The following is a 13,889-nucleotide window of genomic DNA, read 5'->3' as shown; positions in this document are numbered from 1 at the left end:
AGGGCTCCCAAAGCTGCAGTTGCTCGTGTTTGCTTTTTCTCCTTATATAGGATGCTAATTCGCAGATAAGTTATGAAAAGGCCGCTAAGTTGTAAAACAGTATTCATGGGGGTAGAATGCCCACTGGCGTGACCTATTACTAAATACATTCATGAGGCACCCTTCTTTTATCCGTGATTTTCCACACCACGCTGCTTGTATGGAGGATCAGTAATAGCTTTTAAAAGGCATTTGCGCGCAGGAGAAAGCCGAGAGTCTGTGCTTCGCTCTCACGTCTGTCTGGAATCTCCTTAGTGACTTTAAACCCACCCCCTCCCTCCCTTTCCCAGCGTAACACAACAAAAAAAAGAGACCAACTCGGAGAGAACGAGGGACAGTTGAGGTTTGGAGAACCATAGAAAGCAGAGAAAAGGGGATTATACCAAATAATAAAAAGCGCAAAACAAGCTAATGCAGATGGTTGATGAAACTTTAGTTTCTTTTTGTTGCAATAAAGATTATTTTGTCACAATTGCAGGTGTTTAGATTGCAAGCCAGATTTAATCGATGTACACCGTGGCAGATTTTCGTGTAAGCGTTTATGCTGGAGAACTCGCTGCACGTGAATGGCAAATAAGACACAGCTACACGGCGTGCAATCCATTTCATAGGGACACGGTTTTTTGAGCGACAGTTGCAATTTGTTCCATTTTTGCAAAACAAAAATGACAATTGGGATTAAAAAAAATAATTTGCCCGTCTTCACGAGGAGTAGAAATAAAAGTAGAGCTGTATTCCGTGCCAGATGACGGCTGGAGTTTTTCTTCTCTCCCTCCTTGCCCCGGACAAGTTTACTGACTAATCGAAGGAAACTTGAAAACAAACGCGTATTCAGAAACAACCCTTTGGATCTGATCTGGGAAAGATTAGTAATTAAGGGGGGGAAACTGAATAAATGGCATGTCTTCAGGAAAACGTAATGAAGTTAGGGGGAATAAAAAGTGGAAAATAGATTTGCCAGTGGGCTGGTCGTAGAAAGGGGACTCCAAGTCGCTCAGTATCTACAGAGCCAGTGAGATCGAGTGGAAATTGATGGTAAGAGGAGCAGGAAATAACCAGCAAAATAAGTAACTTCGAATGGAATATTACAGAGAGAGATTTATAGTTCGGTGGAGGGACTGTAGGTGAAGGAAAAAAGTAGTAGCCAGGATGTGGGGGGGAATTAAAATTAAAGAAAGGTAGTTTATGCTGATGTTGGGTCCTATGGTATAAAGGGAGAGACAAAAGTTGTCAATGGAAAGTAGCCCAATTCTCTGACATTGTTGCGAGCTGGCGGGCGGGAGCCAATAGGCGTGGTCGGACCACACCCCTCGCTGGTGGGCGGGGGCTGTGATTGGCCGCCGGGATTTGGGGGAGGAGGGTTTTGATTGGCTGGCCCGGCCTGGCGGCACGCGCCTTTTGGGAAAGTTTGAGCGAGTTGGCCAAAAGTTTTTGTGTGTGGGAGCTGGATGCAGAGAGAGGGGGCAAGGCTTCTGAGCTGGATGCAGAGAGAGAAAGGGGACAAGGCTTCTGAACTGGATACAGAGTGAAAGGGGACAAGGCTTCTGAGCTGGATGCAGAGAGAGAGAAAGGAGACAAGCTCCTGAACTGGATACAGAGTGAAAGGGGACAAGGCTTCTGAACTGGATGCAAAGAGAGAGAGAAAGAGGACAAGACGACTGAGCTGGATGCAGAGAAAGAGAGAAGACAACTGAGCTAGATACAGAGTGAGGGAGCAAGGCGACTGAGTGCAGCACCAGGGGAGGCAAAAAACAAACCAAAAACAGACAAGAGGCAATCAGCCAGTCCCTCAAACTTTCTGACCAGTGTGCGCAGCTGACTCTTGCAAAACAAAGAAGGGGTGGGTGGGGGAAACAGACCCCACTTTCCTTCCTCGTCTCAACACTGCTCAATTTTAAACTGCAGCGACATTCTTCTACAGAATTGCCTCTCCCGACGGAAAGAAGTGATAACGGGAAGACTTTCATTTTTGTTTACATGAAGGCTGCTTTTTGTCTTTGCTGTCAAAATCCAAATGTGCCCAGAGTGTGACTGAGTGGGATAGAATCGACAAGCAAGAGTTTAATTTGGACATCAAATGTGTGTGTGACTGTGATTGGGGGAAGAATCGACAACAAGAGTTTAACTTAGGCATCAAATGTGTCCCGAGTTGTACTGAGTGGAGGACTGGACAAGCAAGAGTTTAACTTTTGATAGCAGAGTGCCAGAAGAGTTTGCAGAGCCAGCCAGCCAAGCCAACCAAAGTTCGCCGGCGGGTCTGGAGAAGCAGGCGATGGGGAGAGTGCAGGGAGAGGTGGCGAGGCGCCGCCGGGCTTTCTGGCTGTGGCTGTTGCTCGGCGGCTGGGCGTGCCAGGCGGCGGCGGGCATCACGGCCAAGTACACGGTGGACGAGGAGCAGCCGGTGGGCACGGTGATCGGCCGCCTGTCGGAGACGCTGGCCGGCCAGCTGCACCCGTCCTCCCGGCGCTTCCGGCTGATGCCGCGGCTCAACGGCTCGCTGCTGCGGCTGCGGGAGGAGGACGGCGAGCTGAGCGTGGCGGCGCGGCTGGACCGGGAGCGGCTGTGCCGGCGGGCCGGTCCCTGCCGCCTGACCTTCGACGTGATCACCCTGCCCACCGAGCAGCTGCAGCTGATCCAGGTGGAGGTGGAGGTGCGGGACGTGAACGACAACCCGCCGCACTTCCCCCGCGCCCGCATCCCGCTGGAGATCTCGGAGAGCGCGGCGGTGGGGGCGAGATTCCCGCTGGACGGCGCCGCCGACCCGGACGCGGGCGACAACTCGCTGCGCGGCTACTCGCTCAGCCCGGAGCCGCACTTCGCGCTGGAGGTCCGCCTGGGCACCGACGGCGCCCGCAGCGCCGAGCTGCTGCTGCTGCGGCGCCTCGACCGGGAGCGCCAGGCCGCCTACCAGCTGCGCCTGACGGCCTGGGACGGCGGGCGGCCGGCCCGCAGCGGCACCGCGCTGCTGCTCATCAGCGTGGCCGACTCGAACGACAACAGCCCGGCCTTCGAGCGGCCCGCCTACAGCCTGCGGCTGCCCGAGGACACGGCGGCCGGCTCGCTGCTGCTGCGCCTCAACGCCAGCGACCCCGACCAGGGCAGCAACGGGCGGGTGCGCTACTCGTTCGGCAGCCACCCGTCCGCCCGGCTGCTCGACACCTTCGAGCTGGACGCCGACTCGGGCCGCCTCACGCTGCGGCGGCCGCTCGACTTCGAGCTGAGCCAGAGCTACGAGATCGACGTGCAGGCCCAGGACCTGGGCCCCAACTCGGTGCCGGCGCACTGCAAGATCGTGGTGCGGGTGCTGGATGTCAACGACAACGCGCCCGAGGTGACAATCACGCCGGTGCCGCTGGGGGGCGGTGGCGCTGGAGGACTGGCGGAGGAGGCGCTGAGCGACGACGACGATGAGGGGGAGGAGGCCGGCCCCGTGGCCTCGGTCCCCGAGGGCGTCCCGCCCCGCACCTTCGTGGCCCTGGTGCGCGTCCAGGACCGCGACTCCGGCCCCAACGGCCGGGTGAGCTGCACCCTCCGCGGCGGCGCCCCCTTCGACCTCCAGCAGACCGGGCCCAGCAACTTCGTCATCCAGACCAACGGCAGCCTGGACCGGGAGCTGCAGGCCCGCTACCGCCTGCAGCTGGTGGCCCGCGACGCCGGCAGCCCCGGCCTCAGCACCGTGCGCTCCCTCACCGTGCGGCTGAGCGACCGCAACGACAACCCGCCGCGCTTCGCGCCGCCCGCCGGCGGCGGACGCCGCCGCCTGCTGTCGGTGGCCGAGAACAACCCGCCCGGCCTCTTCCTGGGCCTCATGTCGGCCTCGGACCCCGACCAGGCCGAGAACGGCCGGGTCACCTACACCCTGCTGGAGGGGGCCGTGCCCGGCGGCCGGGGGGCCGTCACCACCTACCTGACCATCGAGCCGTCCACCGGCGCCCTGTACGCCCTGCGCGCCTTCGACCGCGAGGAGGTGGACGCCATCGCCTTCACCGTGCAGGCCCGCGACGGCGGCCGCCCGCAGCTGGCCGCCAACGCCAGCGTGCTGCTCACCGTGCTCGACCAGAACGACAACCCGCCCGCCGTCCTCCAGCCCCGCCTGCGCAACGGCTCGGCCCAGCTCAGCCTGGCGGCCGGCAGCCGCCCCCGCCAGCTGCTCACCACCATCGCCGCCCTGGACCCGGACGCCGGCCTCAACGGCGAGTTCACCTGCAGCATCGTGGAGGGCGGCGGCCCCTTCATGGTGGAGCCCGGCACCTGCGACGTCTACACCAACCGCACCTTGGCCCCCGGTCAGCACTGGGACCTGCTCGTCGCCCTGCAGGATAAAGGGACGCCCAGCCTCAGCACGGTGGCTGCCTTCACAGTCCTCCTCCTACCCGAGGAGCCGCCCCAGCCCCAGGAGCAGAGCACCCTGGACGACTCCATGATCATCATCATCTCCCTGGGGCTGATTTGTGCCCTCCTGCTCGTCATCATGGCCACCTTCGCCACCCGCTGCAACCGGGACAAGAAGGACACCCGCTCCTACAACTGCCGCCTGGCAGAGTCCACCTACCAGCACCACCCCAAGCGGCCCTCTCGCCAGATCCACAAAGGGGACATCACCCTGGTCCACACGTCCACCGGCACCTTGCCCCTCAGATCCCAACACCGGGCCTCCCCTTCCTCCTCGCCCACCCTCTCGGGGATGGACCGGCCTCGCATGTGCAGCAGCCGCCAGACCAACCGCAGCCGCCAGTCTCTCAACAGCTTGGTCACCTTGTCCTCCAACCATTTACCCGAGAACTTCTCCCTGGAGCTCACACACACCTCTCCACCTGTTGAGGTGAGCACCTTGACTATTGAGAGTCTTTCTTTAAAATATGAAGTTTATTAGTGCATATTAACACTGCAATGAAGTTACTGTTAAAATCCCCTAGTCGCCACACTCCAGCACCTGTTTAAAGTTTACTTCGTGTCACCAGTAGGCTTACATTAACATTGCAATGAAGTTATTGTTTTAAAAAAAAATCCTAGTCGCTGCACTCAGCTGCCTGTTTAAAGTTTATTTATTAATGTCACAAGTAGGCTTACATTAACACCACAACAAAGTTACTGTGAAAATTCTCCAGTCGCCACACTCTGGCACCTGTTCAGGTACACTGAAGGAGAATTTAGCATAGACAATGAGACCAGCTCTGGTAGCAAACACTTCTGATGTTGGCCAGCAGTTTCTGTAGTGTAATGGTGATTGCATTCACCTCACACACGAAAGGTCCCTAGTTCAAAGCCATGCCAGAATGTTATTAATATTTTGTTCATTAAGGGTAAGGGAAATTTACATGATTTAAATTACCCTAAAAAGAGGTCACTGATGAGAATTCTGGGACACTAAATTGAGGAAAGCGCTATTTGTGGAGAAGTGGGTTCAAATTCCCCCACCGTCAGATATTCACTTAATTTGCTTTAAACGTAACGAATAACGTTGGTCAAACATGCGATCGCCAAAATGTTTCGCAGTGGAATGTATCATCATTCATTACCTAAAAAGAGGCCTAACCGGCTCATCTTTCGGACTGTGGTAGGAAACTGGAGCACCCGTAGTAAAACCACGTGGGGAGAATGTGCAGACTCCGCAGACATTGACCCAAGCTGGGAATCGAACCTGGGTCTCTGGCACTGTGAGGCAGTAATGCTAACCACTCCTGTGTGTCAGAAAATAATTGCAGTAGCTATTAGCTATTTTAATTTTTTTAATGGTTCATCCAGTTTGTAATTCCAGACAATTAATATGGTTGTATGGGATGGATCTCCCATTCTCTATTGAGCCAGCGACAGAATGTATACAAGTGAAGTAGTTTGTCATAGTTTCTCTCTAGCTTCTACCATATTCTAGTCTGTACTTTCTTTGTGTTAAGAAACTTTAAAATACAGCTTTCTATGTATCGTTCATACCTCATTTAGTTTTCTGGAAATGCATTTTCGCTTTTAAAGTGTGGAAATATGGGTCTGCTCAATGGTTCAGCTGGTTGGAGTTTAGGCACTTTTTGGCTTAATCCCTTATTTATGCTGTATTAGTTCATCTAAGTGGAATCCTTGGTAGGAATGCCCCAATTAACTTCAGCATGTCTGAGTTCAAAGGGAGTAAAATTTTGCTTTTGATTGCCCTCCTGTGAACTGTGCTGGAAGCGTGGGTGTGTATGTATCTGGTAAACACTTGCTAAGGGCATGTCTGATATCCAGTGAGATCAAGTCGCCTATCATCACCCACTGTCCAGTCCCAATGAAGAATGGCTGCTTGAGTGATGTGTCAGAAGGTGACCATTCCTCAGAGAAGCATAACTGAATGAAGGGCCTTCAAGTGCCTTAGGAAGGTTACAAAAACACATTTCAACAGTTTTCAAACAAATAATTAGTTGAGCACAGAGCTCAATACCTTACCTTTTCTTTCTTATCTAGTTCTACACCTCCATCACCCATTGCTCATGCAAATGTTTATTTTTAAAGTACCACTAATATTCTCACTTCTGTGTCTCAACAATTCAGTGAAGACATGTATATATTTATGCACAACAATTTTCACTGAGCTGCAGAGATTGCGTTGATCGGAACTTGAATACTTAAAACCTTTGGTAGCAAGTGCTCGGCTCAAACATCCACCTTCCCTTGATCTGGGTTTTTAACTTCCGTGTATCACCCAGTTGAGTTACGATTTACAATATTTAACTTGCTCCTGATTTTTTTTCAAAATTGGAACCAGAAATCAGTTAAGTAAAACAGTTTATACTATTCTATCAAACAGCTTATAATATTCTATCAAACTATATCTGTAATGGGAAGTAAGAATTTTTGTAATTGAAAAGCTAGTAAATTCCTAATGAGATTGCATAAAGTAAGCATGCCCATGGATCTTGTCAGTCTTTTTGATAACACGTACATATTGAAATGGACGTTTTTGTGAAAATATCTGACTGACCTGGCCATAACGAACTGCCCAACATCTATAAATTAGACCAGTTATTGATATCTGCAGTATCCAATCATTTTACTGTTGGATTGATAAGGCTAAGGGTTCCAACCTCTTAAGAGGTTAATTGGAATTCCTCAGTGTGAGTGAATTATATGATTGATTTATACATGTTATTGCCCTATCCAAGATGTAATGCATTACAATTCAACGCTGGCTGAAATGCTTTAAAAATCTATAATATTCTTATAATTGATGTCACTTGTTTCTGTCCTTGAATGGAGCAGAGAAGTAAATGCACAGATTATAAATGATGAATTTCACTGACTCACTATACCTTCAGTGAAGATCCATGAAAATCCTGGAAAAATAATGTAAGCTGTGTTTACAGTCTCCACAGTCCTTCCACTGAAACCATGGCAGACGATTGGGAACAACTCTTGTGGAAATTAATCTCCTGTGTGTCAGAAAATTATTGCAGTAGCTGTTGGATTTTGTTTTTTCCGAAGAGTAAATATTGTTCTCTCTCTCTGTTATGTTTAGCAAGTTTCTCAGCTGTTGAGTATGCTGCATCAAGGCCAGTATCAACCAAGGCCAAATTTTCGAGGGAACAAATATTCCAGAAGTTACAGGTAAGAAAAGAAACCTGTTGAATTTATTTCCTGTCTTTTCAGATATGCACGTTCTTACAATATGGTTCTAATGTATCATTTGCACTTTGTAGATATGCTCTTCAAGATATGGACAAATTCAGCCTGAAGGACAGTGGTAGAGGTGACAGTGAAGCCGGAGATAGTGACTACGATTTGGGTAGAGATTCTCCCATTGACAGGCTTCTCGGGGAAGGTTTCAGTGACCTCTTTGTCACCGACAGCCATCGATTTCATCCAGGTCAGTCATGTTCCTAATCATATTGCTTAACATTCACAGTAAAAACAACTATTGGTTGTTGATGATGTGGTTTGTTGTCATGCTGATCAAAATGTGGAGATGCCGGCGTTGGACTGGGGTAAGCACAGTAAGAAGTCTCACAACACTAGGTTAAAGTCCAACAGGTTTATTTGGTAGCAAATACCATAAGCTTTCGGAGCACAGCTCCTTCGTCAGATGGGGTGGATATCTGTTCTCCAACAGTGCACAGACACACAAATCAAGTTACAGAATACTAATTAGAATGCAAATCTCTACAGCCACATGAGGATGGCCTAAACCGGGAAGTTGGATTTATGTCACATTATCAGTAATCCCCACAGCTTGCCTCCTCGGCTTGTAGAATCTCACTAGCTGTTCTGTCTGGAGACAATACACATCACTTTAACCTGTGTTGAATGCTCCCTCCACCCACATTGTCTGTACCTTTAAGACCTGGCTGGCTGTAGAGATTTGCATTCTAATTAGTATTCTGTAACTTGATTTCTGTGTCTGTGCTCTGTTGGAGAACAGAGACCACTCCCATCTGACGAAGGAGCTGTGCTCCGAAAGCTTATGGTATTTGCTACCAAATAAACCTGTTGGACTTTAACCTGGTGTTGTGAGACTTCTTACTATGCTGATCAAAGACAGGGAACAATGGTTTTCGTTTTGCTTTTTGCACCTTGTGGCAACATCAAGTAATCTTGGGTCAAAACAAATAAATTAACTGCGAGATGAATCTCTATCCTCACTGGAGATTAACTCCAATTTGAGTGATTATTTTAGTTTCCAAATTATGTAAGTTGTTGAGTAATTGTTTCATGCTTTGGCCTTGAGCCCACCCAGAGTTGTATTGAAATTTTCAAAGCTCATTTGACACAGACCCTCTGGAAATGAAGAGACTTCACGGTGATTCTATGATGTCTGCCTCTAAGCTAGAAGCTGTGCTCAGCAGTAGCATGGGTTGGAGAATTCTGATGTTTGGACCCGTCAATGAGCAAACTTCCCTCTGAGCTTGGCTTCTACTTTGGGAGTACAGCATAATCACTTCTCTCTCTGTACTCTGGTTGTAATTCTGGAGCACATCTTTTTTTTAAATTTCCTATTTAATACACGTACAATGTTTAACCAAAAGATGCAAAAGAACCAAAATGCTAAGTTTGCTCAGTGTGCAAGATAAATTCGGATTCCCATTTTTAGCAGCAATATCAACTGCAAATAAGTAACTTGTGGAGAGTCCAATACAAATTTTGTGCATGGAGTCTTAATCTTTGTTGAAGCAAGAGGCCTGCTCAAAAAAGGATCCCACGTGTGTAGTATATTTTGCAGTTTCCAAAGCTGCTTGGTATTACTTCAAGAAAGAGCTTGGATGAAGTAAAGAAAACAATGATAATAGAACAAAAATTACATCACATAAATAAACATTATTGATAGCACATGTTACAATGTTTTCCTGTTAGCCTTGCTATTGAACATGCTGCGGTTTATAAGCTTTGCACTTTTATAGTATTTTACTGTGCTGTATTGACAAGCTCATCAATTTTTACTAGTGGAAACTGAACACTAATTCCTGCCTCTGAGAAAACTTAACAGTTTGCATTTCGATCTGACCTACAAATAATTTTGTTTTTTATTCATTCGTGAGACGTGAATTTCATTAATAAGGCCAGCATTTATCACCTATCCCTAATTACCTTTGAAAATGTAAATACAAATGAATGGCCATTTCAGAGGGCAGTTCAGAGTCAGCCCCATTGCTGTCGGTCTGGAGTCATGTATTGGTCAAACCGTATAAAGATGACAAATTTCATTCCCTGAATAGTATTATTTAGTGAACCAAATGGGCTTTACAATAATTTTGATCATTACTGATAGTTTTTAAAATTCCAGGTTTTATTTAATTATTTGAGTCCAGCTGTCTCAGTATGATTTGAATGCATGTCTCTGAATGATTAGTCCAGGCCTCTGGACCACTAGTCCAGTAACAGCCCCGATGCCATTCTATCCCATGAGTGATGGAGTTGTGGGAAAAGTGATTAGAACATCAAATGCTCTGATGCCAGTGATCTCCGTGATGGATTGTTTTGTGAATGATGGTTTTTGTTTTGCAGCAATGAAGTTGTGCACAGATGAATGCAAAGTACTGGGCCACTCTGATCAGTGCTGGATGCCTCCTTTGTCTTCAGGTGTTTCTGCTGACTACAGGAGCAACATGTTTATTCCTGGTGAAGATACGCAGCAGCTGCAGGAAGATGACGGCGACTCTTCAGATTCCAGTGAGAAGAAAAAAAGCTTTTTAACCTTCGGCAAAGAGTCCCAGAACGAGGAGACAGAGGATCTGGGGACTTCGTCCCTCTTGTCAGAAATGAACAGTGTTTTCCAAAGACTGCTGCCTCCACAAATGGACATCTATGCAGAATGCAGTGGCGTTGGCAGTGTAAGTTCTTTGGAGAATAAAAAAGGACATCTGGCAGCAAAGCCAGCTCCCTATCCACAAGGGGTGGCAGCTTGGGCAGCAAGCACCCATTTTCAGAATCCGGTGAACAGTGTTGGTATACCTCCTATTAATCACATAAACCCCCCACCTATCTCTAAATGGTTGCCTGCCATGGAGGAAATCCCAGAAAATTATGAAGAAGATGAATTTGATAATGTTCTCAACCAACTTGCTCCCAGTAAGCGCGAGAGTAAACATGAACTCATCGATGCCAGTGAACTTGTAGCAGAAATTAACAAACTTTTACAAGATGTTCGGCAGAGCTAAAATTGGTTGTGTACTTTTTTTTCCTCTTCCTTTTTTCTGGAAACTGGAAGACAGGAGAGTCATTGCCAACGATTTGCATTTATCAAGTAAATGTGTCTTTGACTTTGAATACAGTTATATTTTCACATTAAGTATACCAATTTAAGTGTAATTATGTTCGTATTTTAAAAATACATTTTGTATTCTATTTATATATTTTTCAAATAAAACTTATTTTTATATTCTACCTTCATTCTTTTCATTAAAAAAGGAATTTTAAATAAATTCTTGGTGCAGCAAGATACATTTTAACTTGCTAATTAGTTAATTGATAACGAGAATGGCACTATTTTGCATCACATTTTAATCTATACAATTCCAATTTGTCCTCGAGTCCTCTTCCACAACCAGAGGGCACCGCAGGGTGTAGAGTTAATTAACACTCTCAACACATTATTATTTAATTGTTATTTGTATAATGTCACTGTTTTGTATGTAGTTGTTACTGTTTGCTTACCTCATTTGTGGTGTCCTAGGGCACTTTGCATAATGTTTTCTATTCCTGTCAGTTGACACTGGGGCAACTCAGTATCATTCCTAGTTTAAAGAAGTTGAGATTGATTTATGCTGACATGGGTGACCCCAGTTTTGCACTGGTTGTCTACACCACAGCAGCTGTACTTTACTGTAGCTTTGGTTACGTTAGTATGTCTGCTAGAAAACAGAAACTTCGAATACAAATGTATTCTGTGATATTGTATTGTAACTTGAAAAGGATACCCATACATTCCCTGATAAATTCGAGTGTATACACAGTACCTGATATTTGGAACTTTGCCTGGATTTTTCTTTCCAAAAGTGATCCATATTATTCATTTTGTACTATTTAAGAGTGTAGATTTTAGATTGTGCTAATGATACATTAAAGAGGCACTTGCTGTACAATTGGTGTTCACCAATATGGATGGTCACATAATTCACTCTTGATTTTATGACTAGTTGAGAGTTACAATCAGCATTAAATTGCCATTAATGACATGTATTTGGTTTTTATGGCATTCAAACAATTTAAATGGTAAAGAGCAGATTTTTTAAAAATTCAAATGAGAATTACATTGGTTATCTGATTGTGTCATTTCTGGAACCAATCTTGCATATGGAACAGTCTTACATTTAACTGGTTTTATTCTGAGTTAATGGGTGTGGATATGTGTTATTGGGATTTCCATTCACTAAACCACAAGAACAACAATTTTCATTTTGCAATAGTGCCTGCAACAGGAGAATGTCCCTAAGTGCTAAACAGAAATAATCCAATAAAAAGTTACACCACGCCACAGGTGATGTAATGGTTAATAGCTTGGTCTATGAGATAGGGTTTAAAGTGTAACTGAATAATAGAAGTTTATGGAAGGAATGCCAGAGTTTGGGTGGAGAGAGCTGAAATGGCCACCGATGATAGAAAAAGGGTGTGTAAAAGAGACCAAAGTTAAATAAGTGCAGAGTTCTGGTGGAGGTTATGGAGATATAGAGGGATGAGGTCATGAAAGGATTTGAACATGAGAATAAAAATGTTAAATTGTAGGTGTGAGTGGACTGAGAGCCAATGTAGGTCAGTGAGTACAAGCATGATGGGAAAGCAGGATGTGATATAGATTAGGATATGGGCATTAGAGCATTGGATCAACTTATAATTAATTATGGAGGGTGAAAAGTGAAAGGACAGAAATAGCTGAGTGTGAAAGCGTAGATGATTGTTTTAGCAGCCTGCAGCAGGAGCTGGACAAGCATTGTCATGTAGATAGTAAGAGTTGGTCATTGTGCTGGGTAGGATATCCTGCCATAAGTGTAACATAGGATCAGGTATGATTCTGAAGTTGCAAACCATTTGGTTTGGCTGAAGACAGTTGCTAGAGACAAAGGTGGAAGTGGTAGTGAGGAGATGTCGTTTGTGGGACAGCCAAAGATTATGACTTAGATCTTCCTAATGTTTAACTGGAAAAATATACAACTCATTTACAACTGTATTAGCAAGCTGGCAACACAAAGGCAATGGAGGGGTCAAGAGAGGTGGCAAGGAGTTAGGTGTATTGAGTAGAATCTGATGTGTCTTCAAATGATGTTGCCATAAATTGAAGGACCAGGGGTGTTGAAACCAGAGATAACATTTTTGGGTGGAAAGATAAGCCATTGCACAAGATTCTCTGGATACAATTGAACCGGTAAGGGTGCAACCTAGGGAGATAGTCTCACTCTTCAGAACAATAGAAGATGGGTGTTGGAGGAGGATGGTGTAGTTGATATGCTGAAAACTGCTTGAGCCAAGAAGGACAAAGTGGGCTTGTGCACCGTGGTCAAGTTACCTTGATTAGGATTGCGATTTGGAATCATTTACAGACATGAGTGTCCTGGCTTAATTTCTGAAGAAGAATATGTATTAAATCATTAAAAATTGGAACTGCTATTACAGTTTCTTAATTAATTTGATCAGCCTCCTGACCAATTTTCAGATGATGAAAATTAGATTTCAGAAGCTGAGAAAATTGTAATCATGAAGAACATTCTGCCATTTTGTAATTTATGGCTGGAATTCTCCAATCTTGCTCGCCCCATCTCTGCTGCCAGCAAAAACAGAGAATTTGGTGCTCAGCCAAAGCTCCACTGCAGCTGGACCTGAGAATCTCAGCTGCAGGTGAGATCAGAGAATTGATCAGGGAGCCTATAAGTAAGTCACATGCATTGCACCACTTAAAATATATTTACAGACTGTTCAATTTAAACAGTAGAATCCAATTGGAATGGTAATAGTTATACAGCTGATGAGTTGTCAATGTGACTTTCTTTAAAAGTATATGCATAAAGATGCAGTGAAGCAATTTTAAAAAGGCTGCTTTTTCTGCCTAAGCTGTGCACGCACATTTGCCATCTTTATTGGGGGCAATGTGCAGCAGGGCATATGCACAATCATCACAGGCCCTGGAATTGCAATGATTACAGCACTGGCAACATCAAGTTTACACTTTTGGCAATCCATGCCATCCACAGCTCATCCCAAACTTCTGAGATGGGTTGGAAAGAACAAGTGACAAATGGGACCCACTCGTGTGTCCATCATCAACCCCCATCCCCCCCAATTAAAATGACACATCATGTTCATGTCTTTTTCGAAATTTATTGAAAGATGAAATATCAAAAGAAATGGCTGGGGGGAGGGGGGTTACAGAGAAAACAGGAGAGACAGGGACAAGGAAA

At 46.1% G+C, this 13,889-nt stretch overlaps 1 protein-coding gene across 2 annotated transcripts; it reads left to right on the top strand.

Moving 5' to 3' along the window:
• Positions 1 to 337: 337 nt before the first annotated feature.
• pcdh18a (protocadherin 18a) lies at positions 338 to 11,592 on the top strand. Of its 2 annotated transcripts, XM_078210384.1 has the most exons (5): positions 338 to 1,544; positions 1,653 to 4,861; positions 7,526 to 7,614; positions 7,707 to 7,873; positions 10,006 to 11,592. In XM_078210384.1, the coding sequence occupies exons 2-5, from the start codon at positions 2,312 to 2,314 to the stop codon at positions 10,656 to 10,658; spliced, it is 3,459 nt and encodes a 1,152-aa protein (XP_078066510.1). In that variant the 5' UTR covers positions 338 to 1,544; positions 1,653 to 2,311; the 3' UTR covers positions 10,659 to 11,592. The 2 variants fall into 2 exon arrangements, with proteins under 2 accessions (XP_078066510.1, XP_078066501.1); XM_078210375.1 differs by having other exon boundaries at positions 338 to 4,861.
• The last annotated feature ends 2,297 nt before the right edge of the window (positions 11,593 to 13,889 follow it).

This window comes from Mustelus asterias, chromosome 1, assembly GCF_964213995.1.
Source record: "Mustelus asterias chromosome 1, sMusAst1.hap1.1, whole genome shotgun sequence".
Lineage (NCBI taxonomy): Eukaryota > Metazoa > Chordata > Chondrichthyes > Carcharhiniformes > Triakidae > Mustelus > Mustelus asterias.
The sequence above is the reverse complement of the archived record's forward strand: the minus strand, read 5'-3'. Positions and strand labels throughout refer to the sequence as shown.

Coding starts and splice junctions, on each gene's coding strand:
- pcdh18a (XM_078210384.1), top strand. CDS start 2,312: ATGGGGAGAGTGCAGGGAGAGGTGGCGAGGCGCCGCCGGGCTTTCTGG. Junction 4,862..7,525: donor ACACCTCTCCACCTGTTGAG/GTGAGCACCTTG, acceptor TGTTATGTTTAG/CAAGTTTCTCAGCTGTTGAG. Junction 7,874..10,005: donor CAGCCATCGATTTCATCCAG/GTCAGTCATGTT, acceptor TTTGTTTTGCAG/CAATGAAGTTGTGCACAGAT.